The 16,916-nt window shown below is 53.3% G+C and overlaps 9 protein-coding genes across 9 annotated transcripts; 5 read left to right on the forward strand and 4 right to left on the reverse strand.

Annotated features, from left to right (window-relative positions):
- Nucleotides 1-292: 292 nt before the first annotated feature.
- Nucleotides 293-919, reverse strand: LDX57_005353 (GrpB family protein; the record flags this gene model as incomplete). Its single annotated transcript, XM_046087033.1, has 1 exon — nucleotides 293-919. One exon carries the CDS (start codon nucleotides 917-919, stop codon nucleotides 293-295), a length of 627 nt encoding a protein of 208 aa, XP_045942999.1.
- Nucleotides 920-2,671: 1,752 nt separating this feature from the next.
- LDX57_005354 (arylsulfotransferase family protein) lies at nucleotides 2,672-4,211 on the forward strand (the record flags this gene model as incomplete). Its single annotated transcript, XM_046087034.1, has 2 exons — nucleotides 2,672-3,475; nucleotides 3,525-4,211. 2 exons carry the CDS (start codon nucleotides 2,672-2,674, stop codon nucleotides 4,209-4,211), a joined length of 1,491 nt encoding a protein of 496 aa, XP_045943000.1.
- Nucleotides 4,212-5,082: 871 nt separating this feature from the next.
- On the forward strand, nucleotides 5,083-5,562 carry LDX57_005355 (Bys1 family protein; the record flags this gene model as incomplete). The annotated part of the gene is made up of 1 exon (XM_046087035.1): nucleotides 5,083-5,562. One exon carries the CDS (start codon nucleotides 5,083-5,085, stop codon nucleotides 5,560-5,562), a length of 480 nt encoding a protein of 159 aa, XP_045943001.1.
- Nucleotides 5,563-6,241: 679 nt separating this feature from the next.
- On the forward strand, nucleotides 6,242-6,823 carry LDX57_005356 (uncharacterized protein; the record flags this gene model as incomplete). The annotated part of the gene is made up of 2 exons (XM_046087036.1): nucleotides 6,242-6,663; nucleotides 6,721-6,823. The coding sequence occupies 2 exons, from the start codon at nucleotides 6,242-6,244 to the stop codon at nucleotides 6,821-6,823; spliced, it is 525 nt and encodes a 174-aa protein (XP_045943002.1).
- Nucleotides 6,824-6,874: 51 nt separating this feature from the next.
- On the forward strand, nucleotides 6,875-7,849 carry LDX57_005357 (hydroxyacid-oxoacid transhydrogenase; the record flags this gene model as incomplete). Its single annotated transcript, XM_046087037.1, has 1 exon — nucleotides 6,875-7,849. One exon carries the CDS (start codon nucleotides 6,875-6,877, stop codon nucleotides 7,847-7,849), a length of 975 nt encoding a protein of 324 aa, XP_045943003.1.
- A 154-nt stretch (nucleotides 7,850-8,003) lies between these two features.
- On the reverse strand, nucleotides 8,004-9,476 carry LDX57_005358 (Zn(II)2Cys6 transcription factor; the record flags this gene model as incomplete). The annotated part of the gene is made up of 2 exons (XM_046087038.1): nucleotides 8,004-9,356; nucleotides 9,420-9,476. The coding sequence occupies 2 exons, from the start codon at nucleotides 9,474-9,476 to the stop codon at nucleotides 8,004-8,006; spliced, it is 1,410 nt and encodes a 469-aa protein (XP_045943004.1).
- Nucleotides 9,477-10,889: 1,413 nt separating this feature from the next.
- On the reverse strand, nucleotides 10,890-12,289 carry LDX57_005359 (uncharacterized protein; the record flags this gene model as incomplete). The annotated part of the gene is made up of 2 exons (XM_046087039.1): nucleotides 10,890-11,960; nucleotides 12,014-12,289. The coding sequence occupies 2 exons, from the start codon at nucleotides 12,287-12,289 to the stop codon at nucleotides 10,890-10,892; spliced, it is 1,347 nt and encodes a 448-aa protein (XP_045943005.1).
- Nucleotides 12,290-13,190: 901 nt separating this feature from the next.
- On the reverse strand, nucleotides 13,191-16,509 carry LDX57_005361 (uncharacterized protein). The gene is made up of 2 exons (XM_046087041.1): nucleotides 16,281-16,509; nucleotides 13,191-16,217 (listed from the first exon to the last, which is right to left on the reverse strand). Exons 1-2 carry the CDS (start codon nucleotides 16,300-16,302, stop codon nucleotides 14,698-14,700), a joined length of 1,542 nt encoding a protein of 513 aa, XP_045943007.1. The 5' UTR covers nucleotides 16,303-16,509; the 3' UTR covers nucleotides 13,191-14,697.
- LDX57_005360 (glycoside hydrolase family 43 protein) lies at nucleotides 13,259-14,407 on the forward strand (the record flags this gene model as incomplete). Its single annotated transcript, XM_046087040.1, has 2 exons — nucleotides 13,259-13,992; nucleotides 14,110-14,407. 2 exons carry the CDS (start codon nucleotides 13,259-13,261, stop codon nucleotides 14,405-14,407), a joined length of 1,032 nt encoding a protein of 343 aa, XP_045943006.1.
- Nucleotides 16,510-16,916: the final 407 nt, after the last annotated feature.

Below are 16,916 nucleotides of genomic sequence, written 5' to 3' on the forward strand. Positions count from 1 at the left end.
CATGCTGTCAAAATATAGCTTACTCGTGCAAATCACCCCCTCCCTAAAATTCTGATTCTACTAATAGCACATCCTGTCTGCACATACTGTGCATTCTATCTCTAGATAACAGGATTGGACATTGACTACCCCTTCGACTTCCTATAAGAGTGTTCTCAAGTTAGGACTGTCAGCAGCCATAATGCTCACCTAGTCAATGCTGTTACCCCCCTAATCTACCTACCTACCAAGAGCAATTCACTCAAACAACCAACCTGCAATTTCCAAACCCACTCTAGCCAATCAATAATAATTACCCCAACATCTTATTTGCCTCATACGCCTTCCTCAAAATCTCCCGTATCACCTGGTCCTTCCGATCCGTATACTGCATAGTTGTCTCCCCCATCCTCCGGCTCTCCGCGGCCGCCTCCCTCTTCACACTCGCATACCGATCCCGATCCTCCGGATGCGTCCTCAACCAATCCCGAAACAACCGATGCCTAATCGCCTCGAGACTCTCCGGCCCAAACACATGCAAATTCACGTAGGGGGTTTCAAGTCCCAAAAGCCGGTGCCGATGCCACTCCTCCTCGCGGATCAGGAACTGGAACCCCGCGGCCTCTAGAGCGGGGATGTAGCGGTCTTCCGCACCGGGGTCCGCCACGAGGACGTCGATGTCGATGATGTCTTTGGCGGGGAGGCCTGGGACGCTGGTCGAGCCGATGTGCTCGATGGAGAGGAGGAAGGGGTTAGGGTCTTCCGCTTCGGCTTCTGGTGCTAGGGCGGAGCGGATGAGTTGGGAGACTTGCGTGAAGGTGGTCGGCCAGGTGGGGTTCGGGTCGACAATCTCGATGGGCTTTTGGGGGCGGGTGGATATGTATTCGACTTTCTGGGGGTCGTATTGGGGGGGTTGGGTTATTGGGTTTGGGGTTGTCATTTTTTTGTGGATGTTGGATTCTATGTGTGTGTGTAGCTATGTAGATGGGTGTAGGAGAGGTTTGGGCTCTTCTGAGTCAATGGAGAGAGGGAGAGGGGAGAGGTACGAAGGTGTTTCTCGTGTTGCTGATGATGGTCGGGAGTCGTATTGCTTCTATTCCAGTTTGACTTAGCGTCTACCTATAGTGCTCTCGTACTAATTCGATGGTTTACATCTACGGGGTATGAACTGGTGGCTGTCGAATTGGAAGTTCTTTCTGCGCACTTCCTACGTATTATAGCTGACATTTGATTTTGGAGTTTCAAGAAGTTCTGAATGAATGCGCATGTTTTGCTTGAGGCACCAGGTTCTCGAGTTGGTGGTTATTTCATATGGGGTTCTATCTAAGTAGGTATCATACGTGACACTCTATTTTAACCATCTCATTTCTAATAGGATAATGTAGAATGCAAATGTTACATCTCCAAAGAAAGCTGATAGCGTCACTTTATCGCAGCGGCCAATTCGACATGTTCCTTAGATCATTGGAACTAGTAGCGAATAGTTCGAAATACGAAGCAGGGAGCTGAAAACCATGCACCAATAAATTAGTTCTTTGTGAAGATTAAAGGAAACAGGTGGAGCTCTGGAAGTCGAGTGCTTCTAACCAACCTAAGGCTCTCTTGTTTTCACGTCGTTCAATCTCACTGTCCGGCATTTGACCGACTGTAACCATCGATTGAGCACCTGGCAGTTTTAATTGACGGGTATTGGGCTTTAGGTCTCGCGGAGTAGAACTCCGATCTGACAAGATGATAAGAGCCACGGTGTTCCAAGTGTATGGGCGGGTCGGCTAGACGCATCAAAGATAATGATATTCATGCTGATCATCTGCTCAGGGTTCGTGGCAGATTGAGTGCTCCGGATTGGGTCTCCGTATCAGGCTTGGAGATCATCGGTCGGGCTCACTATGCGTAGTATCCCCTTGCTCTCGAGTCTTATCGAAGACAGTGTTCTGGGAGGTACGGAGTACCGGAAGGAAAGACTGCCCGATAGATCTCAGTTACTTCAACGTACGGCGTAGATAGAAAACACGATCTCACAATCGAGCAGTCTTGGCTGATTGAGACCAAATGTCAATCGACCCATCCAACCGATGCTTGATAGCAGACATTCCTATTGCGGGTCTTGGCTGCCTGTTTCAGTCACGGTCTAGGAAGCGAGGCGGGACCTCATAGGAAAGGCGGCCGCTCCATGTGGGGGAGAGCGAGGCAGACGAGACTCCAAGTCCCCCGTTGGGATGATCAGATCCATCCCATTGCGCGTCAGGGAGCCGCCGCAGGCCAATCAGCGCCTCAGGCGCCTGCGGAAGTCCCGTGTCCACGCGAAACCGGTACCTCACCGCCTGCCTGAAGCGGCCGAAGTGATTAAACGCAAGACAATTTCTTAGTTTCATTCTTATTCCTCCATCGCCTCCACGTCGGCGGTGGGCCTGGCCGCCATTATTGTTTCGTCACCATCTCGGGCCTTTTCTTTTCTCTTTCTCTCTTTTACCCCTGGTGCGCGCTTTTCATCATCTTCCTCTTCTTTCTTCTGTTCTTTTGTTTCTTCTTTTTTGCTCAATTGATACCCCCTTGCGGCGTTCACCGTTGTTACCTCTCCCCGGTAGCTAACTGGTAGTCCTTCTTTTGATTCTCGTTCTCTGTGGTTATTCTTTATAATTATCAATGTATATGTTCAATTGTGCTACAGAACTCTAATAGACCTCCCGCCATGGCTCGCCGTTTCCTAGCCACTTGCACGACTCTGCTGCTATCCCTCGGCGCCGTCGCCGATAATTGGCCCTTCCTCACCCTGGCCACCGCCCCGTTCGTTCCTCCGCAATTGCATGTCACAAAAAGCGGCGAGACCGATCCCGGTTATATCTTCATCGGTCCTCGCGGGAACCAGGATCAGGGTACCGCCGCTCTGATCTACAGCGATGACGGCCATCTGGTCTACCAGGGCCCCACCGAGGTCGCCGCCAACTTTAAGGTGCAGAAGCTGTTCAATGAGGATGTGATCACCTTTTGGGCCGGAAATATGATGAAGCTGGGTTTCGGATACGGAACAGTTCACATTCTCGACAACACCTACCGGGAAATCTACACCGTCACGCTGCAGGACAATTTCATCTCCCCCGAAGGCCAACACGAGGATTCCTACATCGATCTTCACGAGAGTCACATCACGGATCGCAACACCTTGCTGGTGACGGCCTACAATGTGACGCAACACGACCTGACCTCGATTGGCGGCAAGCCGGACGACTACATGCTTGATGGGATGTTCTTCGAGATTGATATCGCGACTAACGAGATCGTGTACTCGTGGAGCGCCCTCAATCACCTTGACGAAATTCCTCTGGAAAAGTCCAAGCAGGGTCTAGGAGACGATTTCGGAACGCATGAGAAGCCTTGGGATGCATACCACATCAATTCGGTTAATCTATTGGATGACGGCTATATCATCTCTCTGCGTCATTACTGGTCGGGCATCCATGTTCGCAACGACGGCTCGATCGCGTGGCAACTGAGTGTAGGCTAATTCCCTCAATTTGTTGGACGTGTACTGACAATGACTTCAGGGAGAGAAAGGTGCCGGCGACTTTGAGATCGATGACAACGCTCTCTTTTCGTGGCAGCACGACATTCGGATCTACAACCAAACACAAGAAGGAATGGTTCTCAATCTGTTCAACAATGCCAACACTCCCACCGATGAAGTTGCGCCAACGACGGGTTTGAGTCTGAATGTTGACCTGGTCAACCGCAAGGTCAGCGCCTTGCGCGTTCTGAGCGACGAAGGTGATGTCATTCACAGTGTCAGTCAAGGCAGCTACCAGCTCATGAGCGAAGAGACAAACCACGTTTTACTGGGCTACGGATCGATCGCCAAGGTGAAGGAGTTTGACGCCGACAACAAGCAGGTCCTCAGTGCACAGTTCGGAGACGACAACGCCGTGGCATCGTACCGTGGTTACAAATGCCAATGGAAGGCGACCCCGTTCTGGAAACCTGCCTTGGTGGCTCAACGGGCTCCAGATGACCTGACCCGGGTATGGATGAGCTGGAACGGCGCCACGGAGTACGACAACTGGGCGATTTACTCGGCACCATCCGTGGACTCTGAAGACACCACGTTCCTCAAGACTGTTGAACGAGCCGGCTTTGAGACCAGAGTCGATTTTACCGGTTTGAAATCTTCGTTCCTTCAGGTGGTTGCACGCAAGGGCGACATCCCGCTTAGTACCTCCGAAATTGTGAACTTTTAAAAGAACCGATGGCGAATACCTGGGTGGCACATGGCATGTAATTCCATCGGGTTACGTGCAACCGTGGAATCTACTGACCTAGAATGACGCCACGTGTGCATCTTATACCTATGCATATATACTTGTATATTCACATTGGAAGCGGGGTCATTTTTTTGGATCGTTGTTTTGTACATATACTCTTGGGACTGTTTTGTAAATATTGATAGAGGGAATGGAAATATCGGACCATGTGGAACTGCGACATGCTTACCTTGATTTGGGTGTCAACGCAATTTTTCAATGCTTTCTCTGGCAATGGAAATCAGCCGGCCGATCTGGTCTCGAACATAACTTGCCGTTCGTGTGTGAACCTGTCAGGAAGAAAAGTGAAGGATCTGCACTGCAGGATACTAGGTCTTTGTCGCGCCATGGCATAGTAGTACATCTGTTGTACTAGCAGGGAGAAAGGAGGTTAGGGCGCGACGGCTATCCGACCTTCCCTGGAATGCTTCACGCGCGCCAACATTCCCGCCCCTGTGTTCCACGCCTTGCCTAAGGTATGTAACCTCGACCTTGTTCCTGTGCCCTGCCTCCCGGTTCCTGCCACTTTTTTTTTAGATATAGGTATCGGTTGGCTGGGGACGATTCGGCATCCCCTTGCAGCCATGTCTCCTCCCGACAGAACACGGAAGCAGGGAGCAGGGTTCCCGGCGGTGTTAGCATGAAACGAGCCTTTGAAATCAGCACGGAGGCTGGGAGGGGAGATGAGGATATATAGAAGTCGTTCTTCCCGTTGACTGACTCCCGAGAGAACCAGAGAACCAGACATCGACAGTCCATTTCAATTGCCATCAAACCAAGAAGCCAAACTCGAAAACCCCTCGCCAACATGCACTTCAAACTCCCCTCCCTCGTCTCCCTCTCCCTTGCCTCCCTGGGCCTCGCCCTCCCCAACATGGGCATGACCAACCAAACCCTCGGCCACGCCGTCGTCGTGAACCAATGCACCCGACCCGTCTACGTCTGGTCCGTCGCCTCGTCTGTCAGCCCCGAAATCACCGTGCAGCCGCACGAGAACTACACCGAGGCGTTCCGCCACGACGGCCTGACCGGCGGCGTCGGCCTCAAGGTGACGACCATCAAGAACGGCCTGTACATCAGCTCGCCGCAGACCGTGTTCGCGTATAACCTGGTCGACCGGGCGGTGTGGTACGACCTGTCGGATGTCTTTGGTGACCCCTTCCATGGCAGCAAGGTCAGTTTGTTGCCGTCGGAGCCGGCGATTACTTGGGAAGACGGCATTCCGCCGGCGGGTAGCCAGGTGCGGATTCAGGATGCATCTAAGGACTTGGTGTTGACGCTCTGTTGAGCTGCTGAGGTTGGTTTATCCTATGTGATGTAAGTGGAATTTTTGCTAATGGTGCGGCTGGATTCAGTCTAGGCTGATGTGAGTGCGCAAGAACGACAGGAATTACGACATACTGAATGATGGAGCATAATTTGCGTTGAATAATTTTTTTTTTTTTTTCATTTATTTTCTTTGGATTGGATGGAACTCTGGCCCAAATTGTTGCTCAGGACGAGTTTGTTAGGGCAAAATAATGAGACACGACTATGAATGATATCATCGCAGTGCCAATCCCGGGGACCTCGGCTCTTCCCTTTCCCATAGTTAGTAGAACGGACAAGTGACCGATCGGTGGGAATCAAGGATTTGAGTTAGTAAGTAGAGAGACCCATGGTTGGGGAGATGCTGACATTAGTCGCTCTCCAACTGTAGGTCGTAATTAGCTGGACAGGCCGTGAGTAGCCCAGACTACACAGTATTAGGTACTCCGTACAGGAAGCTCATTCGGCCAACAGTGCGACATCCCCGAATTGGACATTTCTATTCCCCGCACTTTCAACCCCAACTTTCTCCTTCTCCTTCTTCTCCCTTCCGCTTCACCGTCTTTCTCCCTTGCCATCGTCACCAATTTAATCTCTATATGTCTACATTTCTCTGAACCAATTCGTCTCTTCAATTCCATCTACACCAGATACCCATTATGGTCACACCCTCAATCCGCGTGGGCCCTTCGGCCGCCAACAGAGCTCTCAACCTCCTACGCACCGTCCAATACACGCATCCTCCCTCGTGTCCCTGCCATTCGAATCCCAACCACCACCACCATCATCGCTCCCCAACCCTCGCCGACCATGTTCGCCGCCACATGGCCACTCCCACCGACCCCTCGCGCCAGAAGGAATACGCCTTCGAGATGGCCGCCTCCAGCATCCGGTTCGGGCCGGGCGCGACGAAGGAGGTGGGGATGGATTTCGCCAACATGAAGGCCAAGCGCGTCTGCGTGGTCACGGACAGCACCGTGGTGAAACTGGACGCGATGAAACAGGCCGTTGAGGGTTTGTCGCGCGAGGGTATCGAGTTTACTGTGTTTGATAAGGTTCGCATTGAGCCGAAGGATTATTCGTAGGTTATCTGGGCTGGCTGGATTGTTTGCTTGGGGATAGAGCTGATTTTAGGTAGGGTTATGGAAGCAATTGAATTTGCTAAACCGTATAATCCGGATGCGTTCCTTGCTGTTGGTGCGTTATTCCTTCCCAATCACCGGGACGTGAACATTGACTGACAGACGCTGACACTCATAGGTGGTGGATCGGTCATTGATACCGCCAAACTGATGAACCTCTACTCCGTCTTCCCCGAGGCCGACTTTCTCGATTTCGTGAACGCGCCCCTAGGCAAGGGTCTACCGGTGACCCGACCCTTGAAGCCTCTCGTGGCCGTGCCGACCACCGCTGGCACCGGCTCAGAAACCACAGGAACCGCCATCTTCGATCTCGTATCCAAAAAGGCCAAGACGGGGATCGCGCACCGGAATCTGAAACCCACGCTGGGGATCTGCGACCCCCTCAACACGCGCACCATGCCCTCCGCCGTGAAAGCGGCCTCAGGTCTCGACGTGCTCTGCCACTCGCTGGAGTCGTGGACCGCCATCCCGTATAACGAGCGCACGCCGCGCCCCACGAACCCGATCAACCGTCCAGCCTACCAGGGCGCCAACCCGATCTCGGATATCTTCTCCCTGCAGGCGCTTCGCAGCACCGTAGAGTACCTCCCCCGAGCCGTGCGGGATCCCGACGACATGGAGGCGCAGTCGCAGATGCTGTTGGCCGCGACGCTGGCCGGCGTGGGATTCGGCAACGCGGGCGTGCACCTCTGCCACGGCATGAGCTACCCGATTTCCAGCCAGAACCCGGGATACAAGCACGCGGGCTACCAGGTCGACCAGCCCATCATCCCGCACGGCGTGTCGGTCGCCGTTACAGCGCCTGCTGTTTTCCGATTCACGGCGGCGTCCAACCCGGACCGGCATTTGGCCGCCGCCGAGGCGTTCGGCGTCGACATCTCGAACGTTAAGCGCGAGAGCGCGGGCGAGGTACTGGGCGAGGCGCTGGCCGACTTCCTGGCCAAGCTGGGCGACCAGCCGCGCGGACTGAAGGATCTGGGATTCAAGCCGTCGGACGTCGAGTCGCTGGTGGAGGGGACGCTTCCGCAGAAGCGGGTGCTGATGCTTGCGCCCAATCTCAATGAGGAGTTGGAGGCCGAGAAGGGAGAATTGAGGAAGTTGCTGGAGGAATCGATGTCGTATTAACCTTTTCTTCCCCGTGTACATATACTATGAAAATGATGATATTCAACGCTGCAATGAAACACTTTTAACGCTGATATGGTAAGTAACACTGGCATAGAGACAGAAAACAACAAAAGAAACTCGTTAGGCATAGCACATCTCGACATCAAAATGGTCACTGACCATCCACCACCTTCACCCCGATCATCCCAAAAGACGAAGCCAGCTGGTCCAGCCAAGTGATGCCTTCGATGGGCGGCATCGCAGCCGGGCCCTCGTTCAACGCGCACACCAGGCGAAAGGGCCTGAACCGGCCATCGCTGTGCCTTCGTGCCAGCAATCTGTCCAGCAGCGCCACGGCACTCTCCACGCCCTGCAGCAGCAACCCGGGCCCGCGATCCGGCATCGTGACCCCCGCAACCCTAATCTGGGGCGTCTCAGCCTCCATGCCAGCACGCAACTCCATCCCCAACTGCACCAACCTCTGCCTCGTTTGTCCCATCTCCCTTCCCAGCCTCTCCCCTCCTCCTCTTCCTCCCGCTGCAACGAAACCGGGCAACCTCACCACCTCCCCAAACACTCTCTCCTCAACATCCACCCACCTCGCCATCCCCCCTCCGCCTCCCGCCCTGGCGAGATCCTCCCTCGCAACCCTCCACCTCAACGCCCTCCACTCCTCCTCCTCCAAAAAACACTTCTCTCGCTGCTCGAAAGCTGCTAGTACCAAAAAACCCCTAAACACCAAAAAGATCTCCCTCGCCAGTACCCCCACATGACCCTCCGCCCCCTGATTCCTCATTAACCGCCTCACGCCCTCCACATGCACGACCCACGCCCCCGGGCTCGTGCGCGCAAGCATCTCATACAGCGCTAGGTTCATTGTCGCGCTTAGCATGTCCACACTGAGCGCTGCGTCGCCGTATAACCCCGAAACGACTTCGCGGATGGCTTGTGCGTAGAGTTCGCGGCTGGTTTCGAGCTGCGTGGGGTCGTTGGAGATTTGTGCTTGGTAGATGCTAAGGAGGCATGCGGTGGAGGCGTATTGGAAGGGGCTGTTCGCGATGTTCCTCAACTGACGGGCGTCGGGTTCGTGGGGCAGTCGGAAGAGGTTGTGGTGGTAGTGAGTGTGGAAGATCGTGCGGAGTAGGGTGTTGATGTCCGTTATAGGAAGGGTTGCTTGCATGTCATGGCATAGGAAAGCGTCGAGGCCGGAATTGCAGTAGAGGCTGCCGGCGTTTGATGGCCCGTGGGGCTGCATCTGCTGCGCGTGCACTTGCCCTCGATGCATCAATGCCAGCGCATGATCGTGAACGTCCGCTGCCGCTGCGGCGCCTGATGCTGGGTTCAAGGTGGTTATGTTCCGTTTTCTGGGGCTACTACTGCTGGTAGTGGTAATGGGGGCCGCGGACAAAGCGTGTCGACGCTCTAGACGTGGTCCTTCGTCTTGGAATCGAAAAGTTCGTGTGTATCCTGGACACGGACGGCCATATTTGAGACATTGAGTGCAGGAGGGGGTGGCTTCGTCGCACTTTTAGGAGATTGTTAGTTGGGTGATATACGAGGAATTTGTGGTGGGTGGATGGATATGTACCTTGACGCGGCGCGCAAGGCAGAGAGAGCAGCCTGTGCTGTAGGGAACTCCGGTCATTTTGATTGCTGGGTACTGTGGTTTATCTGAGATGGGTTTGAAGTAAGGAGTGTGGTGGTATAAGGATATGTAGTAAATGTAGCTAAATAGACGAAGGAATGTGTTGTAGCAATAATAGTTCGACCTGACGAGGCAAGTACTGAATAGTCAAGGAAAGTGTCCGCAAAGTAAAAGTGGAAGGAACGTTGGTACGATCTCTGATCGATAGGTAGGAATGCTGTCGTTATCTTGAAGTTGATTTGAACCTGTCCGGATCTGATCTTCAAGCCTAAAGCTTCCCTCTTATATGCTTGACTTGAACCCCAGATCAAGAAAGACGAGATATACGAAACAGCCCCCAAGCCTATCATCTCGTGTTTATCTATATCCATCGCTCAACTCCCCTCTATCTTCATCCTCAAGCCCTCCCTGTTTCTATTCTAGGTCTGCTTCTGGATCTGCACTCGAATCCATCGGGCTCGGGCAGAGGAGCTGGATGTCGAATCGCGAGTCGTTCAGTTGTAGTTAGTAAATGTGTAATATCCACTAGATCTTCACGAACAAGTTGCACTACGCTACACTACCGTACCTAATTATGGAGCTTTGTTTTCTTTTTCTTCCCCATTCCAGCCCATCTCTCGGTTCCTGGTCCTAGTCGGTTATCGACTTACGAGCATAAGGCCAGGATAATAGCCAATCCTAACGAGCCCATTTCTCGAGGCTGAAAAACGGCCCGGGGTAGATCACCGATAAGAAAAAGTAAAACGTAAAACGTCCGAAAATAGAACGAAAACGAGGATCTACAGTACCCCATAGACCCTGTCTCCATCGCTCTTGGTAGGTTAGCGTTAGTCGTTAACTAACCCGAACTTAGTGTGTTATGTTAGTGGGCTCGGGGAGGAGCTACCTAAAGCTATGACATCTACGGTAGGTACCTGCAGGACGGATGGATCTGACAGGATAACAGGAATGGGGAAGGAATCCCAGTACGGCATATATAGAATCTCGAGAGTAAGAGTGTAAGCTTGAATCCGGGCCATAGGGACTTTTGCATACATGCGTGCATACTACTAGTATACACGCTACTGAATAGGATCCCTTACCGGTGCCGCTTTTCGCCCTGGGAGCGGCTTCGGGTCGTGTGGTGAGTGCGGAGGTGCGTGCACTGAGCGCTCAGTCATTCGTGGCTACAGCGACACAAGTCTGACCGAATTATCCATCATACGCCATTGGTCATGCTACTATTTAGACAGAAGAAGATATTATGATCACAAACAATCGCCTTCGAAAGGAATTCATACGACTCGCCTTTTGCAGCCTACAGATTCTGAATCTATCGATATGAAGTATGTACTATGCAGCGGGGGTAGAGTAGGAGGACTGTCTGTTGAACTTCTATCTCAAAGCCGCCTCAGCTAACGATCCCCCCTATCTTCATTCCTCCTCTTCTTCAGCCACCGAATGGAGTCCGGATCCCGCACCGCTGACCCTCGCCTCCGCAAGCCTCCCGTTTGCCCGCGCAATTGCTTCATCTCTCACCTCCCCTGCCCAGTCCCTTGCATTCCGATACGCAGCCGCCCCAGCGCAGAAGCTCTCCACGTCACTGGTAACTGCGAACGAGCGAAGCGGTGTCATGACATACTCCGGTCGGCGTTGACTTGTTTCCACTTCTTGGCTTGTAGCGACTGGCATTGTTGGATGCGAGGTATATAAATTCAAAGAGCCACTGGCGTACGTCGCGGTGACTGCGTAGGCGTTATTTCGCGGCTCGGGCCCTGAATTATGCTGCTGCTGCTGCTGGCGATGACCAGGTTGATAAGAACGTAAAGATTCCATTCCTCTCGCCCCCAGCGCCCCGTAATAACAAGCTTGTCGGTCCGCGACGCGGGGCACCCCGTATGGCCCTTTGACCTCCACGAAGAAGTTGGGTGCGACTGGGAGGCTGTCGTTCGTTAAGGGGACGATGTGCCTGTTGAGCTGTGTGCGAATCTCACGATCGAGCTGCTCCGGACGTGCGCCGTAGGTGATATCAGGCTTTGCTTGAGCGATGGTGCCGTCCGTTATGGGAGCGAGGTTTGTGAAGCGGGTATCGCGACTGACAGATTGTTGGCGAGAAGTAGAGGATCCCTCGATGAAAGGGAACACGGAGGCCTTAACGTCTGCCTCATTTTGAGCGGCCCAGTGTGCCCTTATGAACTGGCTGTGTTCGGCTTCGGAGAAGGTTGTTGGGTCTAGGGAGCGTCGGGGCGCTGCTAGTCGTCTTCGGATTTCGGCGATGTTGGTGGGCTCGTTGTCGTCGTCGATATTCTGGCCAGGGTATAGAGGAAGGTAAATCCGGTGGTCGATTAGGTGTTGTTCGAAGTTCCGGCTGTAAGGAGTTGTTGAGGTGTCATCGTGTAGTGTTGATGGTGACGGTGACGGTGACAGCTTCTGACCCATCTGCCTACTACCCTTGATCCTTGGCCTGCTGGTGGGTGTTGCTGGACCAGCTCTGGGTGGCGGATACTGCTAGCGAATTAGTATTGTGTATATCGAGCCCAACTAGGAAATATATGCACGCCTCGGAGGTCGGACAGGTCTGGTCCTCCACGCCGCGAGTGCCGCTGGATATTTCTTCTGTAGCGCAGCGAACACTGCTGAAGGAGGCTGGTCGCACCTTCAGAATATCCCCGGTCTGTGGGTGGATGAGACTGGATCTTCTTAGTTTCAATCCTCCGTTGTAGCTCTCGTAGAGCGTCTTTGGTCAGCCAGGTAGTTGATAAGTTATCCCAGTATGCTACTGGCTTTAGGGGTCGGCTCTTGGTCTGCCGGCGAGGACTTTGGCAGGGTGCCATATGGAGGAATATAAATGGATGAAAAGGGATATAGAGGGAGATGATTAAAGAACATGGAGGGGAGAGGATGGAGCTGTAGATATTCATTCGAAAGGTTGCTTTGACAAAGAGGTCTTTATGCGCAGGGCAAGGGACAAAGAGAACGTAGAGCCATGGTAGCTTTGTGCACCTAGTTGACTCCAGAAAAACCTATAACCTTTAGATAGGGCATTGCATTAGTTAGCTGCAGTATATTATTAACAGTATAGTATTTGACTAGATGAATTGATGTCCAAGGCAGAGTGATCGGTGCGTGGTCAGTGCATGACGTGCGTGCCCCGTGCTGCTCCCATTATAGCGGCGGAATCTGCAGTTATTGACAGGATACTGTCTATTCAGGTACGAGGCACTCTAAGCCCGGAGTAGACAAGTGGCTCGGGAGAATACGATCGGGTTAAGGTGCGGTACGAGCTTCGTTGCTATTTAAATCTTTTACCGTGGATAAGCTCATAGACGGGGCTCGTGTTTACTCTCTCAGCCGTTCGGTTGGTGGGGGTTGTATTTATTCTAATATTGGATGAGGTAGGGGTTGTCCTGTTTCTTTGTGACGTCTATTTATCATGTTATCTCTATTATCTATTTACCTTATGTCATTTTATAATTTGGAGGGAGGACTATCTTGGTTATGGTGGTTGTCTGTATAGACCGTAGCCCTAAGTTGATGGCTTCACTTTCTGACTCCAGGAGTAATTGATGATTAATTATATGGATTAATTATATGACAAAGATGCTGAAGCAACTTTATTCCGTCAATCAGTCTGCAGACTGTCGAATATGTATCATCTGATCTCTTCCCCGCATTCTGATCGCGTCTGATCTGATCTGCATTCCTTCCTTTCCTCCCAACCTCTTCTCCTTCTTCATCCACCTCTCTCTCTTTCTCTCTCCCTCACTCTATCCTCTAACCCATCAATCAACCCCAACCTCACAATGCACTCCTCCATCCTAACAACCCTCCTTCTCTCCTCCCTCCCAACAACCCTCTCCCGCCAAACCACCCTCTTCTCCCCCAACCCCAACAATAACGCGAACGAAACCCTCACCGGCAACCCCATCTTCCCCGGCTGGTACGCCGACCCCGAAGCCCGCATCTTCTCGCACACCTACTGGATCTACCCAACTTACTCCGCCGCCTACGAGACCCAAACCTTCTTCGACGCCTTCTCCTCCCCCGACCTCCTCACTTGGACCAAACACCCCCATATCCTCAACTTCACCGAGATCCCATGGTCCACGAACCGCGCCGCCTGGGCCCCGTCCGTGGAGCGGTCCTCGGGGGGTGATTACTTTATGTATTTCAGCGCGGGGGATGGTGCCGGGATTGGGGTTGCGAAGTCCGTGAGTGGCAGGCCGGAGGGTCCGTTTGAGGATGTTCTTGGGAGGCCGTTGGTTCCTGGGCCGACGGTTCTGGGGGCGCAGCCGATTGATGCGCAGGTTTTTAGGGATGATGCCGATGGGAATGCGGACGAGGATGAGGATGGCGAAGGGGAAGGTAGGGTGTGGTTGTATTTCGGGGGGTGGACTCATGCGGTGGTGGTCGAGTTGGAGCAGGATATGGTCACGCTGAAGGGCGAGTATTTGGAGATCACTCCGAAGGATTATGTTGAGGGACCGTGGGTGTTGAAGAGGAATGGGGTTTATTATTTTATGTATAGTGTGGGCGGGTGAGTTTGCCTTTCTCTTTCTCTGGTTTCATACTTCCTCCCTTGTTGTGTATCCCTTACCCCCGGTCTCTCCCTATGGCCAACCAAAGAACTAATACTAACTCTAAATCAAACCAGATGGGGCGACAACTCCTACGGCGTCAGCTACGTAACAGGACCCTCACCCACCGGCCCATTCTCATCGACACCGACCAAGATCCTCGAAGGAAACGACAAGGTCGGGACCAGCACGGGCCATAACAGTGTGTTCACGCCCGACGGCAAGGACTACTACATCGTGTACCATCGGCGGTATGTGAATGACACAGCCCGCGATCATCGGGTCACATGCATCGATCGCATGGAGTTCGATGAACAGGGGAATATTAAGCCGGTGACGATTACGACGGAGGGGGTAGAGGGGAGGCCGTTGTAGATCCATGGTGTGAGTGTTTAGATGCGTGGGTAACTGGATATTCATATTGGTATTCTTTTTGTTTGGCCGGTTCGTGTACGTTGACGACGTGAGGTATCAATTGCAGAATAGCTTTTATGTAGATGCATGCATGCATACAGAGACATGCTAGAAAAGATCGACGAAAACAAAAGAAATGCAGATATTCAAAGAGTGAACGCGACGCCAACAAGCAGGGGTATCATAACTTCATACACCAAAAAACAGGATCAACCATCCCAATCAAAAAAACACCCCAATCTACACCAAAACTAAAACATCGAACTCCGCTTCTTACTCAACTTCTCCCTCTCCCTCTCATCCCCCGACTTCCGGAATCCAAAGAAACTGCTCTTCTTCGGCTGCACCGTCGGCCGCACCCCCGTGGTCGTGCCCACTGGCCCATCCGGCGTCGCAAACGTCACCGTCGACTGCTGTCTCGGATCTGGTCTCCGACCACTAGGGGGCGACAAATACGGCCCCGACGGGATATGAGGCGTCGACGGCGAATGATGATGATAGTGGTAGTAGCGCTGCGCCGGGGCCCCGCGCCCATTAGGCTGCATGGGTCTCGGCTGCGGCGGAGCGTGCGGTCTCGAGCTAGAGGGCTGCTGAGGTCGAGCGCCGGACGCGCGAGGCGGAAGCGAGGGCGTGTGGGTGCGAGCGCGATGTTCTTCTTCGCCATAGAGACGCTGCAGACGGCGGGTTTCTTGGTCGATTTCGGCTTGGCGTTTGCGGCGCGCTTTTTCTTCGTCTTCGAGGAGTTTTTGCGTGCGGCGTTCTTCTTCTTTGCGTTGTTGGTTGGAGGGTTTGGTTTTCGTGCTGGAGGAGGTGGGTTTGGAGGGTTGGGGTGGGGATTGGGTTGGCACGGCGTTCAAACCCCCGGAAGCGACTGGGATGTTCTGATTCTGGTGTGATGTTGTGTTGATCGGAGGAAGACTAAGTCGGTGGTTGCCGTTGACAGCAGCAGCGGCAGAAGTGGCAGCGGAAGGGCCAGAGGTAGGGATAGAGGTAGATACGGGCGGTGCAGCCGTCGAGGCTGCCTGTTTCGAGAGGTTAAAGCTATCCTTCATGCTGGAGAAGTACACGTCCCGAATAGCCACGGCACCCAACAGCAGCACGACCTCGAGGCCCTTGAAATCCTCCATCTCGACCCGGTACATGTTCGGTTCGTAAAGCGTCATTTCCCGCAGTCCCTTGAAGATCGACATGATAATATCCGGCTCTTTACTCTTCGCCTTATTCTTGTTCTCCGTCATGGACGTCGTCTTGCCGGATAGGTAACACGTCAGATCCTTGGACAGTTTGCTATCGCGGCGCCAGTTGAAGCGAAGCTTCGGCGTGGTGTCGGCAGCAGCGGGATCGGTCTGCGTGCGATCGAGACTCGAGCTGGATGGCTGCCGGAAGGTATGCTGCGGCATCTCGAAGGTCCATGTCGCCGGGCTGTTCCAGCTCTTGGGCTTGAATTCGACGGTCACCTGCTGGTCGGGGTTGTAGAGGTGGATGGTGAAGTGGGTGGGGAGGAGGGGTTCCGGCGGGGGAGTGACGCCGCCGTTTGCGCGAATGGCGTCGGCGGAGAGGCTAGGTTGCGTCCATTCGGGGATGATTAGGACCTCGCCGTAGATGATGTCGGGGACGTAAGGGTCAACAAGGGCGGCGGCGTAGCGGTTCTTGCCGTCGGGGGTGGAAGGGTCGGCGTGGCGGAGAGAGTAGGCGGGGGAGGGGTCATTGCCATGTTGACAGAAGTAAATGGACTTAAGGTGAGATTGGCGGGTGGATTTGAGGAAGAATGCTAATGTTGACTGATGTCAGTACCTGGTTGTCGTCAGGGACAGGGAAACCCGTGGAACCATACTCGGGAGGGCTTCATCAAGCATTTTGGCTGGGAGACGAGTTTAATCCAGGGATGGGCGCAGACAAGTAGATGCCATTGGACTGGTTATAAAGCCAGCACGAAAAGAACCACAGGCGGGGTGGAGGAAGGAAGCCAAATAAACGAGGTCGAAGATGATGAGCGAAGGCTGCCTCAGGCCTGGGCCACGCGGTCGGCTAAAAATAGACGCCGATCACCTGCATGCGCCTTTACCGCAACGAGTATCGCCCGCTTCTCTGCCTTCTATAAATCTTCCTTTTGCTTCCTCCTGCCAGGCAACCAGATATCGGAAGCAGATCTCTCATCTGTTCCACTCTACAAGCACGGCCTCATATATAAGCCTCAGTGGTGCCATTTCAGGCATCCGCATTCTAAGACCGCCTTTGCACGGTCCAGTACTCAGAGTACTACTAGCCAAGTCTATCATCTACAGATGGAAAGCAAACAGACATGGTGACGAATCACCGTCCGATCAGCATCAATATCAGGAATACGATGGAATTTGTTGATAATCAATATTGCTGCCTTGACTCCGCCTCCAATAAATGCAACCGCCTGCCGGTTCTGCCTGGATCGACACCGATTAGCCGAGGTCGATGATGGGAATGTACCATAATC

This window comes from Aspergillus melleus (assembly GCF_016097325.1).
Source record: "Aspergillus melleus strain CBS 546.65 chromosome Unknown contig3, whole genome shotgun sequence".
NCBI classification, from domain to species: domain Eukaryota; kingdom Fungi; phylum Ascomycota; class Eurotiomycetes; order Eurotiales; family Aspergillaceae; genus Aspergillus; species Aspergillus melleus.